General features: G+C 36.5%; 1 protein-coding gene across 2 annotated transcripts; it reads left to right on the forward strand.

Annotated features, from left to right (window-relative positions):
- The first annotated feature begins 372 nt into the window (after window positions 1–372).
- Window positions 373–27155, forward strand: Slc25A46a (Solute carrier family 25 member 46a). 2 transcript variants are annotated; one of them, XM_089644532.1, is made up of 7 exons: window positions 373–579; window positions 10686–10786; window positions 13613–13791; window positions 16398–16454; window positions 21646–21861; window positions 25838–26069; window positions 26654–27155. In XM_089644532.1, exons 1-7 carry the CDS (start codon window positions 420–422, stop codon window positions 26951–26953), a joined length of 1245 nt encoding a protein of 414 aa, XP_089500658.1. In that variant the 5' UTR covers window positions 373–419; the 3' UTR covers window positions 26954–27155. The 2 variants fall into 2 exon arrangements, with proteins under 2 accessions (XP_089500658.1, XP_089500666.1); XM_089644540.1 differs by lacking the exon at window positions 10686–10786 and having other exon boundaries at window positions 460–579.

A 27155-nucleotide genomic window follows, 5' to 3' on the forward strand; every position in this document is an offset into this window, starting at 1 on the left:
TGCATTCCCTAAAGACAACCAATGCTAGTGAAATTCGAAAAAATAAAGCGGTCATATTTAGATTGAAGTAATAAGGCTTCTTCAATAATTTATTAATTGGTAATATCTAATTTCAAGTAACTTAGGCTTCCTTTTATTATATTTTAGAAGTATTTTTCTCTTCTATTTTTTTAGGGGAAGCACAGCCTCCTCTGCCTCGTTGCACGAACCGCCACTTGTTATTTTAGAATTTATACGTCTTCAATAAATTTATTGTTTATGTTCTGAACAAATGACCCCGATTATTGATTTAATTTTTAGACAAGTACCGAACTGTCAGATAATTTTAAATAAGCCCATAATGGCAACACTTCAGTACGTAACCTCTGTTTTTGACGTTTTGGATGATTTATATAAAATAATAATTTAATTTTCGCGTAATGGCGGGTTTTGGTGAATATTCTGGCTATAACAGGCGATCCCACGGCTACCATCCGGCGAATAACCAGTTTATGTACAATCAGTTTGACAATTTAAACCAACCACCCTCCAATTTCCCTCCGCAGCCGGCTTTGGTGCTCGAGGAAAATCCTGAAGATGGTCAGTTTTGTACTTTGATTCAATTATACAATATTTCACGTGTTTTATATTTATCACAAATAATGTTGTCTTACTATTGCATCACATCTCACATCATACAGTAGCTGCCTTCTATTACATTCAATTTTTTTGTTTTGTTATTTTTCTGAACATTTTAAAATGCTCACAATGGGATAATTGCGCCTTGTTTGTTGTTTGATCACTTGGCAGTCATAATTGTGCGCAAAATAATCTGTGGTAAAATTTCGATCGCGCTGGCCTCGCTTATTATGAATATTTTTTACATAAAACCTTTAGATTCACCTTAATTACTGTACGACACAACTTTTTGCATTCGGGGCGGTGGAAAATATTGCAATAAAAATTTCAATTACGTAAAATTAAAATTAGCTTTCGTTTTGTGAAACGAGACCGTCCATTTTAAAACTTTATTTGTTTATTGTCAAATGTCATTTTGTTTTGTTGGTATTTCTGTTACTATAGGACGAAACGAACGGCTAGAAGTAGCTAGAGACAATCGCGCGGACGTTTTTTTTAATGTTAAAAAATTCCGTCAAATTAGTATTTACCTAATATGCATGCATTGTGTGCGTTGTGATTGAAATTTATTAGCTGGATTTTATTTTTTTACGTTCAAATTTTATTTAAGTTAACTATTTCTGCGATGTTGAGCGGCTACGCTAAGTTTGTAATACAAAAGAAAGTGCCCCCTTTATAGCGCCTGCTCGCGTCAAGGCAAGAAAAACATCCCAGTTTTCAAGTAGTTTAGCGGCTACGCTAGGTTTGTGTAACATGGTTTGTGATACAAAAGAAAGTGCCCCCTTTATAGCGCCTGCTCGCGTCAAGGCAAGAAAAACATCCCAGTTTTCAAGTAGTTTAGCGGCTATGCTAGGTTTGTGTAACATGGTTTGTAAAACAAAAGAAAGTGCCCCCTTTATAGCGCCTGCTCGCGTCAAGGCAAGAAAAACATCCCAGTTTTCAAGTAGTTTAGCGGCTACGCTAGGTTTGTGTAACATGGTTTGTGATTCAAAAGAAAGTGTCCCCTTAACACCGCCTGCTCGTGTCAGGGCAAGAAAAACATCCCAATTTTCAATTAGTTTAGCGGCTACGCTAGGTTTGTGTAACATGGTATATATATATATATATATATCTCAAAAACCATGTTACACAAACCTAGCGTAGCCGCTAAACTATTTGAAAACTGGGATGTTTTTCTTGCCTTGACGCGAGCAGGCGGTATAAAAGGGACACTTTCTTTTGAATCACAAACCATGTTACACAAACCTAGCGTAGCCGCTAAACTAATTGAAAACTGGGATGTTTTTCTTGCCTTGACGCGAGCAGGCGGTATAAAAGGGACACTTTCTTTTGAATCACAAACCATGTTACACAAACTTAGCGTAGCCGCTAAACTAATTGAAAACTGGGATGTTCTTCTTGCCTTGACGCGAGCAGGCGGTATAAAGGGGGCATTTTCTTTTTCATCATAAACCATGTTACAAAAACTTAGCGTAGCCGCTCAACATCGCAGAAATAGTTAACTTAAATAAAATTTGAACGTAAAAAAATAAAATCCAGCTAATAAATTTCAATCACAACGCACACAATGCATGCATATTAGGTAAATACGAATTTTTTTACATTAAAAAAAACGCCCGCGCGATTATGTGTCTAGCCACTTCTAGCCGTTCGTTTCGTCCTATAGTAACAGAAATACCAACAAAACAAAATGACATTTGACAATAAAGTTTGAAAATGGACGGCCTCGTTTCACAAAACGAAAGCTAATTTTAATTTTACGTAATTGAAATTTTTATTGCAATATTTTCCACCGCCCCGAAGGTTAAAAGTTGTGTCGTACAGTAATTAAGGTGAGCGAGGCCAGCGCGATCGAAATTTTACCCTGTTTTGGCATTTTGGCAGGTGATATATTGAAGAATAAAAAAAATAGTAAAAACTAGTACGAGTATGAAAAAATACCAAATACCTGTTCCACAGTATTTCGCACTTGTACTTACTTACCTATCTAGCAGCAATATCGCCCGTACCAAATACTGCGACGGGACATGTTCTGGCGCCTAGCGGGACAAATATTTGGAAAAAATTATAGGTAATAGGAAAAATATGAATTAGAAAGGTTTGTTAATATTTTATAATACCGCCCCAAGAGTCCTAACATTTCCCAAACGTCTGGAAACTGTGAGACTATGGCATCCCCAATTGGGGTATCTTATAAGGCTAAGGTTATAAGGCTGGGGATAGGAAAAAGGTGGGGATGTACCAGGCTATTCAGATCTGGTTACCAAACTTGGCTAAAGCCATTTCAAGCAATGTTTCAATTCTGAATGGTGTTCTTACACCAGGGCGATACTGAGAGTATCTTCCGCTCCATATAATATTTTCAATCAATAAATTATGAAACACAACTTAGTCAAAAAAAAATTTCTCGCGCGCACGCCAGGATGCGACCAGGACATGCGACCTCTGGATTGCTAGCCTTACTTCTCGACCACGGAGGTCATCATGGAAACTGAAATTAAATTATGTGAAACAGTGCCGTTAGTTGAATAACCACTTTTTTTAGGTTATATGATGTAGATATTTTCAGCGAATCCACCAACAATGCAAGAAATAAATGCTGCACTAAAGAAACTTAAAAACAACAAATCACCTGGGAAAGACAACCTCCCGGCAGAGTTGTTCAAATATGGAAATGAGCATCTGAGAAATCTGCTATTCAATTTAATAACTAAAATATGGACACTGGAAAAAATACCAGAGGAATGGCAAATAAGCATAATATGCCCAATTCACAAGAAAGGTGACAAATTAAAATGCGAAAATCATAGAGGAATATCACTTCTATGCACAGCATATAAAATCTACACCATGATACTGAAACAAAGAATTGATAAATATGCAGAAAACCTACTGGGAGAGTATCAGGCAGGCTTCCGCACCGGTAGATCCACAACAGACCAACTGTTCACCGTCAGACAGATCTTGGCAAAGTGCTGGGAATTTGACATAGACATACACCAACTATTCATTGATTTCAAGCAAGCATATGATAGCATAGATCGGGAGTGTCTATATGACATACTACTACAATTCCAGATTCCACCTAAATTGGTTAGGCTCATAAAAGCCACAATGTCAGACTCAAGATGTCAGGTCAAAATAGACGGAGAATTGTCGGAAGAATTTACAGTATCACAGGGACTTAAACAGGGGGACAGTCTGGCTCCCACTCTCTTCAACATTGTGCTCGAACATGTAATACGAAAAACACTAATAGACACTGGCTCCAATATTTGTTTCAAGAGCAGTCAAGTTGTCGGATATGCGGATGACATCAACATTGTCGGAAGATCAATTTCAGCCATTAAGGAGGTCTTCGACCCTTTAGAAACAGCGGCGCGGGAAGTAGGACTGCGAGTTAATGTTGACAAAACAAAAATGATGGTACAGAGCAGGAACCCCTCACACAGAAGAAGAAGTAGTGCACTATTTAAAGACAACTACTCATACGAAGTGGTCGATCAATTCACCTACCTGGGCTCCAGCCTGACAGAGAACAATGAGGATCCAGCAGAAATCAGAAGGAGAATCACAGCAGCCAACAAAACATACTTCTCTTTGCTGCCAGTGTTTAAGTCACGTAGTGTCCACAGAAAAACCAAAATAACCATATATAAGACCATTGTAAGAACTGTATTGGCATATGGATGTGAGGCGCTGACACTGACGGTAAAGATGGCTGAAATGCTGGATACTTTTGAAAGAAAGGTGCTGAGAAGAATATGTGGACCCGTGAAAGAGGGCGAACAGTGGCGTATCCGGCACAATATAGAATTGTACGATATATATAAGGCCCCTAGCATCTCTGCACACATGAGACTCCTCAGGCTGAGATGGGCTGGGCATGTACAGAGAATGCCGGATACACGCGTCCCAAAAAGAATTCTGACTGGTCACCCAGGTGGAAAGAGAAAAGTGGGAAGACCCAGACTGAGGTGGGAAGATGAGGTAAGAGGGGATGCAGCACAGCTTCTCCAGGTGACAAACTGGAAGTCAGCCGCTGAGGACAGGAGGAGTTGGAGGCGACTGTTGCAGGAGGCCAAAGCTCGATATGGGCTGTAGCGCCATCGAAGAAGAAGAAGAAGATGTAGATATTTTCAGTACCGCTCTGGTAAAGACAGGGCGTTGGTGACTCAATCTGATTAGCCAGGTACGTTCCCCTTTCCTCTTGCTCAACTCCTTCCCATCCCCATTACTTTCAGCCTCACAATATACTCTGTACACAAAATGGTCCCATGCCATGGTCCATGATTGGAGCCAAAACATAAACTATAAGCTTATTAAGCTCTAAAAAATACAAATTTACAATAATCCCCAAACGGAAATCCATAAAACTAATAATTGGATAAACTGTATGGCGCCGTTTATGTGAAAAACCACCTCAAGGGCGCTGTACAATTTATTACCAATTCCTAGTCTCTGTCTAATTTTATTATTTACAAACAAAACTTACTTATTATTTACAAACAGATTAATGGCAAGAAAAAAGATGATATTTCTTAAGAGACCTGAGAATTTAGGACTCTTTAGGACTGGAGAATGATGATAAAATGACCTTAAAAAGCTTACAAAAAATGTTCACATTTTGTTATTAAAATGTGGCGGACTGTGAAGGTGAAAAGTTTCTGGTTTTATGGATATGATTGTCCAAAAAGGTGAGTTTTAAATTTAGTTCTGAATTCTGTCAAGTCTGTAATCATTCTTAATTCATGTGGCAGTCCATTTCATTGGTCCTTGTCATGCAGATACCTCGCAACGAGTATCCTCTGACTTCCTAATACTAACTACCAGCGAGTATTAAAATACTTTCACGTCCAATGTATTGTGGAGTATTTGAATACATACTCACTGGTGTCCATATGGGGTCCCAAGTATTTGGATAATAGGGAAACACTCTTCTTGTGTGGCGAGTAAGCGTGAAAGGGTATTCAGACTTTAGCAGTATCAGGTTCCTTCTCGCTTGCTCACCTATGGGGTCCCAAGTGTTTGGATAATTTATTTATTTATACTGGGTTTTTACAGACGATCTCACTTACGTGAGAACAATCCAGTTATAAAAACTCAGTTAACATAAAAATACACAAACAAAGACACATTAATTTTCATATACCTAAATAAAGATTAAAATATAAAACAAATAAAAATAAAAATTCTAAATTAAAAATATATATGAAATACAAATATTACAGAAAAGTAAGAGACGCAAGTAATACATAATATAATCAGTGCAACATATTATTTAACAATAGCAAAAAAAAATTCTGAATCCATATAAATTATCAACAAAAATATCTACTTCAGCACACTCAATCTTATTATACAGTCGACACATTTGGGTCAGAGGGTTAAAATAGGCGATATTATTTAAAAAAATATTAAGGTGAAAAATGCTATGGTGTCTTAAACAATGGGAATTGGGGACATTTATTTCAATATTGCTAAGACATAATGAGGTATCAAGATAGTCCAGTCAAGATGTACATCCGTGCTTGCAAAAGGTCCAGTCATTCTGAATTTTTTATATGTTGTTAGGACCTAAACCAGTATTAAAAAAAAAAAATTCGCAACTTCGAAAGTGCTGTGCGAGCGGCTTGGACCTAAAAAACCAAGAAATTTTCGAATTTTTTTCAGTTTTTGCTCAATATCTCAGTAAAGGAAGGGTCTGACCGGTGTAATCAGTATATAGGTATACTTTTAAAGTAGACTAAATTTGCTATAATTTGAGACCAAAGCAAGCCATACACAGCCATTGGTTTTCAAGATACAGTTCTTCAAAAATAGGCAATTTTTTCCAAAAAGTGAATGTTTTTCGAAATGGTCACTTATTTTGTAAACTAATTTCTAAAATATGCATCCCACGTCAAATATTGTGTGAAATAAAGTTGTTGTAAATTTAATAAGCTTTTATTTGAGACTAGATTGATATCTGTAGACTAAACGGTTCTCTCAAAAATAGCAGATAACCAATACATATAAGTGAGTTTTGGGTGAAATGCAAATAAACTGTTCTTTCTATGGTTTTATTGTGCTGTGAAGTAAATCCATTAATCATCGTGGGTTTATCCTAGGGTTATAATGTAATTACGACTATTTCAAATTTCAAGTACCCATTAGTACCTATACCCATGAGTCATCATGGGTTTATTTTATGGCATAATTATCGACCAGTATAACGACCTTCAGTCAAATTTAAACAATACAATAATTGGGAAACTTACTTAACCCAAATTTAAAAGCACCGCTAATATTTTAGCCAAATAATTTTATTGTCCCCCCCCCCTTGACCTCCTTACCCGCACCCGGCCCTTCCAGGGCAGCTCTCAGTGTGTTGCGGAATGTCTATCCGTCCGGGCGTGTGTTTGTGTGTCGTGAGGACCTCGACACAGGTCCTGTTGTGATCATCAAAGAACTAGGAATTCGAGCACTAATTGAAGTGAGTCAAAAACGTGGCCTCGCAGAAAATAAAAATTTCCTCCAAAATTGCAACCAAGTCAGCGTTCATGATGCATGTAGGAAGACATATACAGCTGTGCATAACGTTGAAGCCTCAGTTCATCGAGGAGGAGACTCTGCTTCCCAACCGAAGACTACATCGACAAGATTATCATGCAAACTGGCTCCTACCTTGAAAGGGATTTGCTTTTTGTGTGGTGATGCTATCACTGAAGAATTTCTCCAGCAACAAAGCAAACTACCACTGGCAAGAAGGAATATAATCCATACAGTTGAGAAGTTGGGCATAAGGCAAACTGTTTTAGATGCAGCTAAACGCCGAGGTGACGATTGGGGAAGGGCCATTGAGGAGCGCCTCCTCGCCACTGACGACCTGGTTGCTGCAGACGGGACGTACCGCAGAGTGTGCTACAGGAGCCTGTTTACATTACCATCTGCTACTGGGAATAAGAGAGGTTATCGTCCAACCAGTAATACTGAAGAAGCAATGGGAGTATGTGTACTATTACCTAATGGAAAACAGTGATGAATGTCAGTTTTCTTTATCACACCTTCTGCAGCAAATAAAGGGTGATTGTATCCCTGATGTCAGAACAGCGAAAACTCACCTCCAAAAACGTTTTGGCGATGACATAGTAATAGTGGAGACAGGCTGCAACAAAGGGACACTCGTTTGCTTCAAAAACACCGGCCATAAATTTTTATATAATCATTGGTGCAAGGAACAAAAAGGCGATGCGCAGCAAGAGCGGTTGAGAGTTGTGAAGGCAGCTAAGATAAAAAGAAAGACATGATTTGGCAACCAAGACACAATACCTACATGATTTATATTAGTTGTTTTTTTTTGTACATGTAATTTGTCCTTATGGTAGGTACCATGATGTTTGTACAAGCATTTTAGTATGTAGGTATATAAAACAATGTTTGAAGATGACGTAATTCCCGATAGATGTAATATCTTTTCTTTTTTTCATCAAAAATGTGTTAACCGTTTGATAAATAAAACCATAAAAAGACGTGAGAACAGTTTATTTGCATTTCACCCAAAATCCACTTATGACTGTTTTTGGTTATCTGCCATTTTTGAGAGAACCGTTAAGTCTACAGATATTAATCTAGTCTCAAATGAAAGCTAATTAAATTTACAACAACTTTATTTCGCATAATATTTGACGTGGGATGCGTATTTTAGAAATTATTTTACAAAATAAGTGACCATTTCGAAAAAATTTCACTTTTTGGAAAAAATTGCCTATTTTTGAAGAACTGTATCTTGAAAACCAATGGCTGTGTATGGCTTGCTTTGGTCTCAAATTATAGCAAATTTGGTCTACTTTAAAAGTATCTATACGGTCAGACCCTTCCTTTACTGAGATATTGAGCAAAAACTGAAAAAAATTCGAAAATTTCCTGGTTTTTTAGGTCCACCGCCGCTCGCACAGCACTTTCGAAGTTGAAATTTTTTTTTTAATACTGGTTTAGGTCCTAACAACATATAAAAAATTCAGAATGACTGGACCTTTTGCAAGCACAACCCCCTTTTCATATTTAACTTGACTCTACTAAGATGGCTGTGGATAATTTTATGCATACAAGATAATAGGGAAACACTCTTCTTATGTGGGCGAGTAAGGGTATTCATACTTTAGACAGTATCAGATTCCTTCTCGCTTGCTCACCTATGGTGTCCATGTGGGGTCCCAAGTATTTGGACAATAGGGAAACACTCTTCTTATGTGGGCGAGTAAGGGTATTCATACTTTAGACAGTATCAGATTCCTTCTCGCTTGCTCACCTATGGTGTCCATGTGGGGTCCCAAGTATTTGGACAATAGGGAAACACTCTTCTTATGTGGGCGAGTAAGGGTATTCATACTTTAGACAGTATCAGATTCCTTCTCGCTTGCTCACCTATGGTGTCCATGTGGGGTCCCAAGTATTTGGACAATAGGGAAACACTCTTCTTATGTGGGCGAGTAAGGGTATTCATACTTTAGACAGTATCAGATTCCTTCTCGCTTGCTCACCTATGGTGTCCATGTGGGGTCCCAAGTATTTGGACAATAGGGAAACACTCTTCTTATGTGGGCGAGTAAGGGTATTCATACTTTAGACAGTATCAGATTCCTTCTCGCTTGCTCACCTATGGTGTCCATGTGGGGTCCCAAGTATTTGGACAATAGGGAAACACTCTTCTTATGTGGGCGAGTAAGGGTATTCATACTTTAGACAGTATCAGATTCCTTCTCGCTTGCTCACCTATGGTGTCCATGTGGGGTCCCAAGTATTTGGACAATAGGGAAACACTCTTCTTATGTGGGCGAGTAAGGGTATTCATACTTTAGACAGTATCAGATTCCTTCTCGCTTGCTCACCTATGGTGTCCATGTGGGGTCCCAAGTATTTGGACAATAGGGAAACACTCTTCTTATGTGGGCGAGTAAGGGTATTCATACTTTAGACAGTATCAGATTCCTTCTCGCTTGCTCACCTATGGTGTCCATGTGGGGTCCCAAGTATTTGGACAATAGGGAAACACTCTTCTTATGTGGGCGAGTAAGGGTATTCATACTTTAGACAGTATCAGATTCCTTCTCGCTTGCTCACCTATGGTGTCCATGTGGGGTCCCAAGTATTTGGACAATAGGGAAACACTCTTCTTATGTGGGCGAGTAAGGGTATTCATACTTTAGACAGTATCAGATTCCTTCTCGCTTGCTCACCTATGGTGTCCATGTGGGGTCCCAAGTATTTGGACAATAGGGAAACACTCTTCTTATGTGGGCGAGTAAGGGTATTCATACTTTAGACAGTATCAGATTCCTTCTCGCTTGCTCACCTATGGTGTCCATGTGGGGTCCCAAGTATTTGGACAATAGGGAAACACTCTTCTTATGTGGGCGAGTAAGGGTATTCATACTTTAGACAGTATCAGATTCCTTCTCGCTTGCTCACCTATGGTGTCCATGTGGGGTCCCAAGTATTTGGACAATAGGGAAACACTCTTCTTATGTGGGCGAGTAAGGGTATTCATACTTTAGACAGTATCAGATTCCTTCTCGCTTGCTCACCTATGGTGTCCATGTGGGGTCCCAAGTATTTGGACAATAGGGAAACACTCTTCTTATGTGGGCGAGTAAGGGTATTCATACTTTAGACAGTATCAGATTCCTTCTCGCTTGCTCACCTATGGTGTCCATGTGGGGTCCCAAGTATTTGGACAATAGGGAAACACTCTTCTTATGTGGGCGAGTAAGGGTATTCATACTTTAGACAGTATCAGATTCCTTCTCGCTTGCTCACCTATGGTGTCCATGTGGGGTCCCAAGTATTTGGACAATAGGGAAACACTCTTCTAATGTGGGCGAGTAAGCGTGAAAGAGTATTCAGACTTAAGACAGTATCAGATTAATAGCATAAGCAATACTTTAGAACAAATACTAAGTATGAAAGTATTTTTGACATATCTGTTTCAAACATCTGTTCTAGTATATATGCTTCACCTCTAGTTACGAGGCCTCTCTGAAGTATTTAAGAAAAATATTTGCATTGAATATCTTAATCATTTTCAGATTCAGTAAAGCGCTATGTTGGCACGGGAGTGAGCCTGGCAAGTCTGATAGTGGAAAACCTTCTCAGTCACCCATTTGTGGTGCTTCGAAGACAATGTCAGGTATTAAAAAAATTATTTTGTTTTCTATTTTATATATATAGTATATATAAATAATTATAGTTTACATTCTATTGCATCATGTAAACTACCTTATACTTTGTGCAGGTTGCAAAATCTCTAGCCTAAAAACCTATTTTAGCTGATGAGGCGCGCCTTTGGATACCCATACACGAAAACATCCAAATTATCATCAAGGAATTTGTTATTTTTAAATTTATCTTTGAAATTATTACATATTGCAATTTAGTAAATATACAGAAAATAGGGATATTTATTAAATATTTGGAAAATACACAGTTAATATGCATTTTAATAGAAAAACCACTGTGTAACAGTGAGAAGTAAGTATTTCAATTTACGAAAATGGAAAATAATGCATTTTTGTAACTATTTTGTAAAAAAAAAGTATAATTTGATGTCTTTTCTTCACCCCATGACATAATAATAAAAAATAAAAATAAAATATTTATGTTTTAATTCACCTAAAGGAAAGCCTGCACGTTTTTTGTTCAGATTTATGGACTTAGTTGGTGTTTAGTTTTATTCACTATCCTTGCACATGCAAAAAATGATGAAATCTTTTCTAATTTTGTATATATTTTTTTAAATAAATAAAAAACAAAGTTTCTTAAATTTCATTATTTTTGTCATATAAGTTAATAAATTTCCTCTTATTCTATTTCTAAAATTAATAAAGATATCCAAATAAACATTTTGAACAGATATTTTCATGTTTGTACAAAATTTTGAAGGCAGTAAGTGGTACACAATAAAAGCCGTCCCTCTGGCGGGTAACATATAATACCCACGTCAACAGTTAACCTGTTAACCGGGCGGGACGTATAAATACGTCAAACGTAAACAGTATCGGGTACGGGTAGGACGTATAAATACATCCTTGAAATATATGTTGCGCCCTGGAACGAGCGGGACGTATATTTCCGAACATATCGCACGGAAATTGAGTTTTTAATTTTTACATATTTTATTTTTTTAAACTCAATGTTTCTCTTTTATCTGTGTGCTTTTATTTATTGTTTTGTAATTATAACCTTTTTTATATTTTTTGTAATCTTTATAATTGTTTGTAAATATTCAATTTTTTTAATTCAATGTTTTCAATTTTTTTGATGCATAAATAAAAAAAATAAAAATAAAATTAACGTCCACCGGGCGTGGTATTGATACGTCCTAGTGAAGGAGTTCGCGCCCGTTACATGCTGCGTAATTCAAAACTGAACTCCCCGGTTAACAGGTTAAAGGTTAACAAATAATACCCATGTTAACAGTTAAAGGTTAACATATAATTTTGAATGCAAACATAAAAATATTTTTAAAATGGCACTTTACTTTTATTCGCCTAAACACTGAACTAAACTTACTGATAACAACTGAAAACACATAGGTATTATAATATCCAAATGTATTCTAAACTTTATAGGCATTTTTAGACATTTCATATAAAAAACTTCACAAAATATCATAAATTTTTCTCAAATCGCGGTCGGAACCTTTGGTTTAATAGAGGTGCACATTTGAATTATTCTCTGGTTAACTTCTGGTGATTTTTTTTTCTTTTTAACGCCGTTTAGTTCATATTTCTTACTATGAGGGTAAGGGAGACAACCATTTCTATTAGACCATATGAGTTGTTCAAAAAAGCGAATAATCGGGTACTAGTTTGTTCCCAATACCGAACATATTAGCCTGTGAAGTTAAACCCAAACTAACAACCTAAGAACCTATTTTAGGGTCATAGGTTCATATTTTGGTTTAAATAAGGGAAGAAAAAGCGTAATGAGTAAGATTAAGAAAGGGACGCTTAGATGGTTTGGGCATGTAGAGCGAATGAGCGAAGAAAGGAGTGCAAGGTGAATATATGATGCTAATGCGAATGTTAGCAGAAGTCGGGGTGTATGTGTATGTATGAATTGAAGTGAAGTGAATGAAGTGTGTTCCAAGACCAAGTTGTTTGGTGGTCCGTTCTCTCTGCCTACCCCTTACTTCTCATAATTATCTTACTACTTCAAACAAAACGTGCGTATTAAGCCTGTCCCTATTTTAATATTTCTTTCTGCACATTTTGAGTTGTCTTGATAATGCAGTAACGCAACAACACGCCTATAATTCCCATCTAAAGTAAAGAGATATTTTACTATCTACGTTAGTGTGTGGTAGATAATTTGTTTTATCAGATTAAATAATTTTGTAACCTGCATAATGAACAAAATCGGTGTACAATTCTAGATAAAAGCGATAAGGAAAAGTGTCCCAGCGCCGGTTTGTTTTTTAAAAAAATGTACAGGTTTATTTCTACATTGATGAAATTTTGCACACTTGACCATCAAAACAGGAGGAAGGTCACTGTCTACGTAACTTTTCGAAAAACCACTCCCATCCCCTTTTACCACTAGTTAATTAGAATTTAATTATTAAATTAAATTTTGATACTTGATAAAATTTTGATCAAAAGAAGAGGAAAATTACTGTCTATGTATGATTTTGAAAAACTCTATAAAGCCCATGGGAGTTCAGCTTGTCTCTAGATATAAGTGATTGAGTTGAAGAGAAATTATCAATAAAAACTCTGTGTAAAGTCCGTGGGAGTTCAGTTTGTCTCTAGATATAAGCGATTGAATTGAAGAGAAATTATCAATAAAAACTTTTTTCTTTCCTTCCACTCATGCTCTTTCCCCCAATTTCTTAAGCCACTAACCACTAGCCACTTACCACTTGCCACTTGCCACCTAACCTCAGGTCTCCCAATATGCATATAGTAACCAATATGACATTTCCTGAATTGTATTTGATTTATGTAATGATCAGGTTCACCACGGGTCCAAGAAGTTCCACCTGGTGCCTGTGTCGCTGGCCCCCGTGGTGATGCACCTGCACAAGCGCCAGGGCTTCACCACTCTGTGGAAGGGCATCGGTTCCGTGTGCATGGTGCGCGGCATGACCCTGGCCTGCGAGGACCTCATCTCCAAGATATCTCCCTGGCCAAAGTGAGCATTATACAACAGCCACGAATAGCCCTGATAACTCAACCGATACTACTGATTTATTATTTTTATGTCTACAATAGCGATACAACATTTCTCACTATAATTCATTATTATATCATTAGGACTGACTTTCCCCCACTAGATTATATTTTTGTTAGATAAAAAATAAAGAGAGAGAAAACAAATAAATTACTTATTAGCATCGCGTCTTCATCACTCTTCTCTTGCCATCATCCCTTGTTAGAAAGAGACTAGAATAGTTTCACCGCCTATGTTCTTGTAAAATAACATTTTGTCCCGTTTATTATGCCATTGTTGATAGTCTATTTCCATTGAATTGTCAGTCGGCTAATTGTAAAACTTAAGCTTAAAAACAATGTAAAGTTTAATAATTTCAAGATACCGCAAAGTGTTCAACCAACGAGTATAAATATAAATATTATTTCACAGATAAGTAAAATATTAGGAAAGCATTCCTGTCAAACATTTTTTCAATTTATTGATGGGTGAGCGGTTTTATGTTTGATGGTTTAGACATCTTTTGGCGTACGATATTTAACCTTCCAGCGGGCGCGTTGAGAAATTTCCCTTGAGCGGGCGCTTGTCGTAAATTTTACGTCATCGAGTTTTCTCCATGTAAGTGTTGTTTTCTTACACAAATGTTAGGGAATTTTTTGAAGGATATGAAAAATGATAATATGCAGTAATTATTTGACTTTCTTAAAAAACAAACGAAGCAACACTCTAAACATGTTAATATTTCAAAACAAAATATTTTATCGGCCTATTTAGTCAGAATCAATATTCTCATCCTTTAATTGTTACAAACCACCTCAACTGAAGAATGGTTCTTGCATGTAATGGACTGGCAACGGCAACACTTCATTGATGCTGAGGATCTTTTCTTATCCAGTGCACATAACCGACAAACACCGCGTTTTGGAAAGCTTCTGTTTTCTTCTTCTGTTTTCGGTTAAACTGCCTGACCGTAATTCACTTTGAGAAAAACATTTATATCTTGCGGTAAATGTTTGACATTTGATTTGACTCTAGCATAGCTCGAAGCTCGATGCTGACGACTAAGTGGTAAGAGTGGGGGAAGCGATAAGGCGCATCTGTCGTAAATTTTACGACAGCGCGCCCGCTGGAAGGTTAAGTACGTTGATAGTTAATATTGTAATCACCGAGGAGCTTATTCTTTGTGACAATAAAATTTTATATTCATCAATTAAACGGGCAGCCGTCATATAAATATTTGCAGTGAACAATAAGAATACAGAGGCTCAGCGAAAATGTGGCGCGACCCGGGGCTAATATATTTTGGTTTAACAATTTATTTTTAATTATATCAATGATTATATATTATTCATTACTACACCTTGGTATTTATATTAATAGAAATATTGATTAGGCGCCATTCAATGATTTATCATATACCGACAATTAATATTTAAGATAATAATTAGAATCAAATAACTTTGTCTTTAATGCCACATTATTATATATATTTTCAATATATATGTAAAACCAAACGGTTTGTTTCACCCTGAATCTTCATCAGGGTTATATAAAAACATATTGATATGCGTACCAATATGTTTTTATATAACATACATATTGATATGCGTACCAATATGTTTTTGTATAACATACATATTGATATGCGTACCAATATGTTTTTATATAACATATATATTGATATGCATACCAATATGTTTATATGTAACCCTGATGAAGGTTCGGGGTGAACTGAAAACTGTTGGTTCTATATATTGAAAATTTAAAAAAACTTTAAGTATAGAATATTAGATATATAATTGGTGAACGTTCCTACACAATTTGTGTTACAATTTGTTTTGTTTAGTACCTTAATTTCCACCTGTTTGGGATAAAAGTGCAACTTTCATGAAAAAATATATGCCTCAAAGCTATGCGACCTGAGGGTTGGAAGTCAACCAACTCTTTTTCGTTTCGTCAACAGAACATTGAATGTAACTCGATGAATGAGACAGTGGTCACAATATCATATGTTGGTATATTTATGTTTATTCGGTTATAAAGTTTAAAAATTCATAATAATTATGTATCCACATTTTGAAAATTGATTATTATTTCATTGACAATGACCACAGAGTCCTATGCTTGCCAGAAAAAATATTATAATTAAATAGAGTATAGTAATCGGTAATGTATGATAAATAAGAAATAATTGATTTCCCCCAAATGTCAAGCCACTGAATAATAATCATGGAAATCGTCTGGCGTTGCCGCCATATTGGCAGCCATTTTTGTGCTACCGTTTGGACAGAATTTTTTATTGGTATGCGAAGCCTCTCTAAGGATATTGTATTTAGTCATAACAGTCAATATATAATGCGTCGCTTAAGGTCAGAAAAGTAAAAATATGACTTATTACCAAGGCTTTTGGCTAAAACAGTCTTAAACCAGGCGCGGCCGGCTTCACCACATGAACGTTGTACGTGCATGTAAGAATCTAATTAGTGAGATTGTTACTGTGTAACTTAAGAATGCTGATTTTGAATCAGTCATGCATTTTTCACATAATTTATATTCTTTTAAATACATTTTTGTTTTTTTTTTTACAGAGACATAAACAACTGCAATTCAGTCTTGACATTCTGCCAGCACATTTTCTTGAAATCGTAAGTACAACTGCTATTTTTTAGAATTACATAATTGGATTAGATAATAACATTTTATTAAAAATATATAATTTGCTCGAGTGCCCATTGAGATTTCAAAGGACAAAACATCCTTGGGACAGCTGTAGAGGTATTTCAGCGAATCAACACCACAACAACCTATATGGGTATGGTCACTTTGGTTGGACGGGGTTCTTTCTAACTTCTCTATACCTTTTTCTGAGATTGAGGTGATTATTTCTCATTATCTGTTTTAATCTTGTGTAAAGTATTTTAGTTATATTTAGAAAATATTTAAATAGGAAGTATACTTACCATCTTAGAACATATTTGCAGATAGAACAATATGCAATCAGCTAGGGCATCATAATTCATTGCATAAGGTTCTAACTACATTTCCCCGATACACCTTAGTCACCATCTGATTTGGGTTCTGCAAATTGGATTGTGCGTAGGCAAAACCAACATCCGAATTATTATTAATCGCTTCGAAGTTAATGGAAGTCGGAATAATAATACTGAAGTTGGCGGGGTTCAACATGCTGCCCTGCAAGTTGTTCTGCAAATCAGATGGTGAGTGTGAGTAAGGCGTTCTAATGCCATTCCAAGATAGGGCCAAGTCCAAACACCAAACCAAAGGAAATACTTGTCGGACCTACGCCAAATAATGGGAAGTCGGATACAGGGGGGTGAACAAGCCGACAATAGTGAAGATTATTCCAAAAAACTCAAACCCATCAAAGGATACGGCCAAAACATCAGAGGCTGCCGTACCAAACTTTTAGAATTGCAAACTACTTTTCCATTACTCCAAAACATTGATGTATTTCTTCCAACTGAAACCTTGATGCTGATATTCATACCGAGGAACTTGGATTTTCATCTTACAACACCTACCGCCTTGATAGAAATCCAGCAACTAGTACTAAAACCAGAGGAGGAGGAGTTCTCATATACATTTCAAAATCATTGCCATCCACTCGATTACTATGTAAATATTTAGACGTGGAACAGGTGTTCGTATTATTAAAAAATAAATCAGGTAAAATTCTCTACATTCCTCCAGGATCCAACATCACAACCTACAGAAACCACATTGACGACGTCGAAACCTTTAAAAATAAATACCCGGATGCCAGAACAATTTTATTTGGCGACTATAATACCCCTAGCATTGATTGGACGAATAAAGACTCTTGTAACAACTTAAGCCAGCTAGAAAATGCTCGCGAATTAATAGATGTGACGAACTTACTCTCAACTTACTACAATAACAATAATCGACTGTTGGATTTAGTGTTCCCCAGTGATCTCTCAATTCATGTTGTTAAATCAGTTGATGAGCTCCTCCCCCTAGACTGCCACCACCCCGCTGTAAGCATAAACATTATGACAAGTAACTCACTAGACGACACAACTATTCTGCCTAACCTTACTTATAATTTTTTTAAAGCTGTGAAACATGAAACAATATCTTGCTAATGAAGACTGGTCATTTCTTCGCCCCAACAATCACAATAATATTAATCACAATATGGAATTATTTTACACAATTTGTATCGAACGCAATACGCAATGTTACCCTAAGGCCGCAAAGCAGCTTTCTGACCATGGGAGGATAAGAAAGCTAGTATTTACCCGGCCGGCGAGTACTGAGCACAACGAGCGCCCGGACACAGTATTTACGTGGTATCCCCTCCCCAGCTGGAGAGCAATGGGCACATCGCAAGCCGTGGACCCAGTATTTACGTCGCATCCCCTCTCCTTTGCCCAGGCGAAGCCCGGCCAAACAGTGAGCGGCAACGGCTAGCCAATCAGCGCAAAGCACCATAAACTTAGAAATATTTCTCTTTTCATATATAATTGCGCAAATTAATGTTAGATTTGCGTGAGTCTCGCCGCAACAATGCTAAATAAAAATATACAAGTTGAAAGGCTGGACTCGCGTCTATGTTGTAAAGTAATATTGAAATATGTAAACATTAATATTAAGTAGTTATAAGGATTTCCTCACACCAATGTCGGTCTGAGGACCCACTGATTCATATTGTACAATTTATTATAAAAACATTAAAAATGCTAGGGAAAAACAGTTTTCATGAGATGAAGCGGCGTAAAGAGTACTATTGAATAAATAATTTTAATATTGACTATTAAAGTCATATGAAAACACACGAAGCTGCACAAAAATGCACCTCGTTTACGCGGGGCGTATCAGACGCGCGCACACCGATGTGTGCACGCCCCCGCTAGTCCTATATATACCGCGCGTAAAGCGATCTCAAGTCTCTCTCTTCTGACATCTACTCTGACCGCTTCACTCTGGACTGCTTCTCCCGCTGGAACTACTACAACCGCCTTTGACTTCTGACCTCTCGCTTCCTTGGACTACCTACTGCTCTCTCCTTGGATACACGACATCACAGCAACCGGAAAAGGCCCTGAACATAAAGCAGCTCACCGACTAGAAGATTCAGCACCCCTTATTTACAGTCAATGTAAAGGACTTGCGTCTGATACACAATTATTAATAGGGCCATTGAAAAATATGTACCACTTTTGCACTTCAAAGAAGCAAAGTTCCCAAAATGGTTCAATGTGTAAAAAAATTACTCGCAAAAACTATAAATAATCGAAATCCCTAAACGACTACAAGATATTTCACAACTATAGATCTCAATGTAAAAAAATGTCTAAAAAATCGTATTTTAATTACATAAATGGAATCGAAAATTCTATACCTTCCAACAATCAGAACTTTTTCAATCTGATTTAACTCTCTAAGAAAAAACAAACAAGGCTTACCCATCTCAATGCATTTCAAAGAAAAGAGTAGTACTGATATGAAAGTAAAGGTTAACTATTTTGCTGACCACTTCAAAAGTGTTTATGACGAAGATATCCCAGACAATTACATCCCACCTTCATCCATTAACGAGAGCACACATATCCCTGCCATACATTAAACGATGTTAAAACTAAGATTAAATCCCTAGACAAAAACAAGAAGGCCGGATCCGATAATGTGCATCCCAGTATCCTTATAAATTGTATTGCTTCACTGGCTGAGCCGATTTGCTTATTGTTTAATCAATCCCTTGATACAGGTTGCTTCCCTAACATTTGGAAAAGTTGTTATCTGACACCTATATTCAAAAAGGGTAATAAATGTGATATAACTAACTATAGACCAATATGTAAGCTATCCGAAATGCCGAAACTTTTTGAAAAACTATTACTAGATAAAATTTCACCTTATATTAACCACCTCATTGCTCCGAATCAACATGGATTTTTGTCAGGCAGATAAACTTTGAAAAATCTTTCATTATATGAAAACTATATATCGAACGCATTAGCTAATAGAACTCAAGTCGATTCCATATATACGGACATTATTAAGGCATTTGACAATGTTTGCCATAAAATTCTCCTCGTTAAACTATGTAAGCTCAGTATCGATGGAAAACTTTTAGACCGGTTCGCAAGCTATCTAACTGATAGAGTTCTACTAGTAAAAATCAATTTATTCCTTTCCAACCAATTTATAGTTACAAGTGATGTACCACAGGGGTCTCATTTAGGCTCAATATTGTTTTTGCTGTTTATAAACGATATTGTTAACATATTTGATAACAACATAAATGTATTACTTTTTACAGACGATTTGAAAATATTTAAAAAAGTAAATACCGTTGAAGACTGTATCCGTCTACAAAAAAACTTGAACAGGATAATTAATTGGTGCACTCTTAATAAACTTTATATAAATATAAATAAGTGTCATTCAATAAGATTTTACAAAATAAGCCAACCAATTATATATTCATATAAACTTAATAACTCAACCCTTACCTCTGTCGAAGAAATTAATGACCTTGGCATCATTTTCAACTCTAAATTAAACTTTACATCTCACATAAACGCAATTAACAATAAGGGAATGAAAATGTTTCGATTCATTCTTCGAAACTCCAAAGGCTTCAGAAATATTTCAACTTTGAAAATTTTGTATACATTTTTAGTTAGTCAAGTCGAATATAACTCCTCGATCTGGTCCCCCCATTATAAAATACATTGAGATTCAATAGAAAAAATTCAACAAAAATTTCTAAGACACATCAATTTTAAACTCGGTATTCCCATTGAAAGTATAAACTATAATTACTTAATGAAAAAATTAAATTTATTAAAACTCTCAGATCGAAGAATTATATCCGACTTAATATTTGTGTTCAAAATTGTAAATGGTAGTGTAGACAGCCTTGATTTAATTAACCTCATTGAATTTCATGTACCCATTAGAGCTACTCGATCTAACACTCTGTTTAATTGTAACAATTCCAAGACTGAGCATTTCAAACACTCGCTTGTACCTAGATTACATGAAGTTAGTAATAGGTACGCAGATGTAGCGGATCTGTTTAACTGCACAGAAGCTAGGTACAAAAGGGCTTTACTATGATATCTTCTAAATCATTTCTAATACAATGTAAGTCTACTCATACTTGTTGATAATATTTTGTATGTAGGTACTTGTATATCCTTCTAGTATTAATTTTATACTTTCTATCGTCATTTTATAATACTTTAAAATATATTAAACTCAAATACTTCATATCATTGAAGAAGAAGATAATACTAATAAATCTAAACAAAACAGAACAAGACACAGACAAATAAAAAGATAACCGTTACAAGTAGGAATTGAACCCGCTCTCTTTTCTTACAGGGACAGATGTCTTCAACCACTCGACCATTGGGGCCTATTTATTAAGCAAATATACTAAAATGCTTTACATTAGATTGAACCTCAAAATCAGAAATTATTAAATATACTTAACCCCTCAGAACACGATAAGGGGAAGACCTCCCAAAGTGACAAGCATGTTAGACCTTGATTTTAGACCTTTGTCATACAAGTGTCTATGGAAATAACACATAGCTCTGAAAATTATTTCGGTTATAAAAATGCAGAATGGTTTTGCAATCAAAGGTCATTTGAAAAAAATGTCAGTTAGCCATGTCCAACCAAGGTGATGAAATACTCTCCTCTGGCTGCTTCTCAGACCACGACCTGATCCAATCCTTTTCCACTTCCTCGATCTGCCTCTGGTGACTTCTACTGCGGCACCCACTTTTACATGATCTGGCATTAAAAAAAAGCCCTTCAAATTTGTTTCTTTTCCAGAATTAGCATAGCCATTGTGACGCCCTTCTATTCGGCCAGTTTCGTGGAGACAGTCCAGAGCGACATCGCCAGCGACAAGCCAGGCATCTTGGACGTGTTCAAGGAGGGCACGGTGCGCCTGCTGTCATGGGGAGCCCCCAACAAGGGCAGGATGCTCCCCATCTGGGCCATTGTCGTCCCCACCGTGGCTTTTGGGATCTCTAAATATCTCTTCAGGTAAATAGATTTGATTCTTATTATGAGATGAGTGATTGAGCTGGAATAAACATTGTGATACTGGTAGAACCTTCTTCCATGGGAATATGCAAGAATCTGATGCTAATTTTGTGTAATCACATTGCAAACAACTTGTCACGCACAGTTCTCACACGTTGCTACTGAAATCACGAGACCCGCATCGCCACAACCTCGAAATGTCAAAATTAGCTTTCATAACCTCACTCACAACTGCTATTAGTGCTGTAGCTGTCTGTCGTTTGTTGTTAACTCGTTTGTTCCTAGCATTGATCTAAATCATATTATTTATTAACTGCTCCGCCATGTTTAAAGTCTTCACGACGTGAGTGGTGAGGACTTTGACAGGCTGATCGCGGGTGTCACCGATGAATTTACAAAATGTCGGCATCGTATGCCGGTATACCAACTTCCGCGCAGATGTATGGCGGTAGTTGCCAAGATACTTATAATAATAATACATATAAGTGTTTTATTATTTATTTATTTTGTAACAAGTAGATATAATGATATACTCACTGGGATATCCCGTGCTGAGGATTTCATATGATTAAAATTATGTAGTATTTTTTTTTATAGTGAATACCTCACAAGAGTCCCAACTGCTCCCGTCTGGAGCCAGTGAGACTATGGCATCCCCAATTGGGGGATGTTGTGAGGCTGAAGGTAAGTGGGGAAGGGAAAGAGGAAGGTGGGGAAGTACCTGGCTATTCAGATCTAGTCACTAAACACGGTTAAAGCCATTTGGAGCAACGTTTCAATTCTGAATGGTGGTCTTACACCAGGGCGATACTGGTAGTATCTTCCACTCTGGAACGTGCCGCAAATATACTATATATTATTTTAATTAATTAATTGTGAAATAACACAAATTAATCAAATAAAATTTATTTGCTCACGCCGGGTTCGAACCCGCGACCTTCGGGATGGCAGTCCAATGCGTTACCACTGGATTATGCCGGCCGTCAGAGCATTATGAATAATATAAAGTAATTATAAATATATTGAATAGTATTTTGTTCTGAAATAATTATAAATATATTATGTGGTTTCAGTTTCATATCTGTATTTGGTGTCAGTATCAGTGGCGGCCAGCTAATATGTGCTCCCGAGCGCCGAACAACCAACAAGATTTCCGACATGGCTAATCACAATACGAAACTCGGTTCGGTTATAATATCTCATTCAAAAGGTACCTACTTATTAGGCGCGCTTAACTTGCAGACCGACTTTGACTTGTGCCTATGTTCGTAGCAGTTCGTTTTCGATTGCGATCCAAAATTTAACTGCTTTGTCGCATATTCTGTGGAACAGTCGAAAGCGTGGGTACATACCAGTTTATACTATTCTTTGCAAATAATACCATATCAAGGACGGCGTTCGGGGTTTTACCACCACATCAGAAGGAACGGTTTATTCAGTAGAAAGTTAAACTAAAACGCGTATGTTTGATATTATTGTCGATATCGTGGTTTCAATTTACCATCTGCTATTTTTCAGCGAATGTTCCGCTTCTTCGATACAAGCATACATGATAAAACTTGTCATTAAGAGATGAGTGGTGGTCAGATTACTTATTATCAGTTCAGTCAGTACTCGCAGTTGCCGGGCATTGTCTGTTGAATTTAAAACTTTTCTTACTCTGCGAAAGTTTTGAAGTTTAATTGCAGGTTATATCGATCTTGTATATCAATTATTAATAAGGCATATCAATTGTAGGTTATACTAATTTATGATTACTTTTGTGTTTGTTCAAAGTATAAATTAAGAATGAGTTTGAATGTGGAATACATTAAGAACAATAGGTCGAGTTTTGAAAACAAAGTGATACTAAAAAATGCCGGTCCACCTAAAACCTGAACTGATAATAAAACAAGAGTGAAAATCTGGATCGAAGAAGTTTACCCGATTATTTAACAAAACATTGTATAACAAAGCTTGGTAGCTCTGTGCATGTGATCAATTCAATAGTTTATTTTGTTTTTGTGTTTAATTTACGATGTTGATTCAGTTTGGACAATCAGCGGTGTTACTGATGTAACTCACCTTTCTGAAAAAATCAAAAAACATAATTCTTGTCATTTACATTTACAAAAAGTTTTGAGCTTATAGGTTTTAGGAAAAGTTGACATCAGAATGCAATTGGATTCAGGCTACCGTGCCTAAGTTAAACACCATAATGAGCTATTTAATAAAAATCGATACAGGTCAAATTTCCCAGAAAATGATTTAAATGTGACGCTTAAAACGTATGACTTCCTAAATAAAGATCAGTAAAAGGTAAACTCTGTGCAATTTACGCCCGCGACGATTTTTCAAAAGCTAACGGCGCTTTATCAATTTTACAACTTTTTATAGTATCTACTTGTTTATTAGAAGACTTTCCCGAGACTGAAATTACTAAAACTTTTGTGCACCATTCATGACCTTTGGAATGACCTCAGTTGAAAGCTAAAGATGTTTCTCAACGTGAAAAAGAATAAAATCTTTTTTAAACACGTTGAGCCAGGACAGACTGAACGCACTATCAGTGTTAAGCATTGATAGAGGTCTTCGCTAAACAAAAGGAGCAGAGAATAGAACTTCTTTCTAAATAGGTATCTACCTTTATTTAATTTATTTTATGACTTAATGTTGTAATCCGGTGAACCCCCACATATTTTGACCACCGGCCGCCACTGGTCAGTATACATATTATCTACTTCTGTTTATGTTTTGTATACAGCTTTTTATTTAAGATTTTTTATTTATTTTTTTTATTTTTTATTTATTTATTTATTTCATTCAAAAAACAGTTTTTACATAGTTTTTAAATGTTAAAATATTTTTGTAAGTTTTGAAAGAGAGTGGGATTTTGGTACCATAGTATAGGAAGCTTTTTTGCCCAAATATTGTATTTGTAGTTACTTATTGGATATGTTTTTGACCCTTAGATCTAGTGTTTCTAATATATGTGTTAGTTGTTATTTCTTGTGTTTTGTATTTATGAAAGTAAAGGAGTATTGTTTTAGAATAGAGTTGTTTAAGTGACATGATGTTAAGTCTGTTGATATTTTTATATTCAGGTTTCCTTCCTAATTTTGTTATTTTGAAAGTGATAAATTTGGTTTTATTAGCATTAAGTGTAAGTGAGTCTAGCCATTTTCTGATCCTGTTTAATATGTATCAGATTTCTTTAACCGTTTGAGTGCCAAAAAATTCATACAGTTGCTTGTAAAATGCCACCAAAAAAACATTATTTTTTATGAAACTATATATTTTTTTAAAACCCCATAAACTCTTTGAATTTTCAAGGATTTCGATGATTTTTTCGGTGTTTTATTAAAGAATATTGGTTTAGAATCACGCGGAGGAGGATCCCGAAGTCCAGGCGTTTCGAAAAAATGAGAATTTTACGTACCGACGTACGCGCGAATCAGAACACGACTGACGCAATCGACGGAAATCGACGATCGGCAATCTTCGTTAAAACACGAATCGACGAAAGTCGACGATTGGCAATCAAACGGTTAATTTTTCTACTCAATTCTTCCCATTTATTAGAAGAACTGAACTGTATCATCCGCAACTTGAATTGTACACTTGCGTATTTCATTAGAGGAAGGGCCTTACAATCAGTATCGGGACAAATCAGAACACTAGAAAGTGATATAGTCATGAAAAGTAACCGGCCAATCAGAGCACTTAGATTTTAAAGCTAGAGTTATTCAGTAATCCCCTTTAGCATTGTAAAGAACATAATCCCCTGTAGCATTGTAAATAACATAAATCACCAAATTTTGATAAAATTTTAAGTTTGTGAATCCCATATTTCAGGCAAAAATTTTGTGCATTAAGAAAATACATGAAAAATTCTGTTGCTTAAACATGACTCAACGGAGTTTATACCTGTTTTCTTTTAAAAAATATTATTGTTGGCTTCATTATATTAATTCCATGTTATCTTTTGACTTTTCAGTGTGTCTATCCGAGGAATCATAAGTCGAGTGTTAAGGTTCCGGCAGCGCCAAATCCAGGCCCTGGAGGGTACCTACCGGGGACAGCCTGACTCCAGTGGTAACGGAACAACATCCCCCGAGCCCATAAGCAAGAACGATGACATTAACCTCAGCGCCTCGCTAGCCGCCCTCATCGTCAGCGACGTGGTGTTCTACCCTATGGAAACTATCCTGCACCGACTTCATTTACAGGTTACTCTCTTATGACAACTGTATATATATTATACAGGGTGTCCGGGGGTAAAGTGCACTAACTTTGGTAGGTGATTCTACATGATGGTAGAAGTAAAAAGGAAAAATAACTTTTTTCGAAATTCCGATATTTATTTTACCGTACAAACATATTTTTCCATAGAAGAATTTTTATTTTCCCATGCAAACGATTCAACTTTTTTACCTACTACATTGAAACATTGGAAATTTAAAATAAGTTATTTATTTTTTTACTTCTAAAATCATGTAGAACCACCCCCCGAAGTTAGCGCACTTTACCCCCGGACACCAGTATATAGGCATACCGCTTTTGAGCTCACTGTAACCTCTCCCTCTTTCTCATAAACAATGCATCAGTGGGAACTTCTCCCAATTAGACAGACATGGCGAAAACATGATTCATTCTTACTATGTAGTACTCGTACTATGTAGCTGATTTGGATGGGAGTGATTCTGAACCCTTAAAAACAGAACTGTCTGGAATGTAAGGTAAAATGAGATTGTATTTAAAATGTTTGTTGGGGAAGTTTGTGGAATAATTTGGCATTACTTGTGTATTGCAGGGAACAAGAACAATAATCGATAATCTGGACACCGGCTACTCCGTACTCCCCATCCTGACGGGTTACGAAGGGTTCTTCGACTGCTATCGAACTGCCATTAACCAAGAGGGCTTCATCGGTCTCTACAAGGGCTTCGGAGCCGTAATCCTCCAGTTTGCAGCCCACATCGCCGTTATTAAAATGACACGGTGGCTTATCACCGAGGTCACAATACTCCTGAAGCCACCTCCCAAACCGGCAATCACTGCTTCGTCTTCACAACAGTCGCTCTACAGCCAACAGAGATATTTGATAAATTAACCATTTTAAAGAAGCTTGTGCTTTGTGACATTTATACCCTCTTTGCTTAGTATGCATTTATTTATGATTTTTCGAAGAAAACTTCTTCTAACTGCTTTTCACTTTGTGATGGCATTATTTATTTTTTATTAAAACACAAATAACTTAGTTTACATCACTTTATTTCGATACAAAATCTCAACATGTTTCGTGAACCAAGTTC

The sequence above is a fragment of the Hesperophylax consimilis genome, chromosome 2 (genome assembly GCF_061612785.1).
Source record: "Hesperophylax consimilis isolate HC1 chromosome 2, BYU_Hcon_1.0, whole genome shotgun sequence".
In the NCBI taxonomy this organism is placed as follows: Eukaryota; Metazoa; Arthropoda; class Insecta; order Trichoptera; family Limnephilidae; genus Hesperophylax; species Hesperophylax consimilis.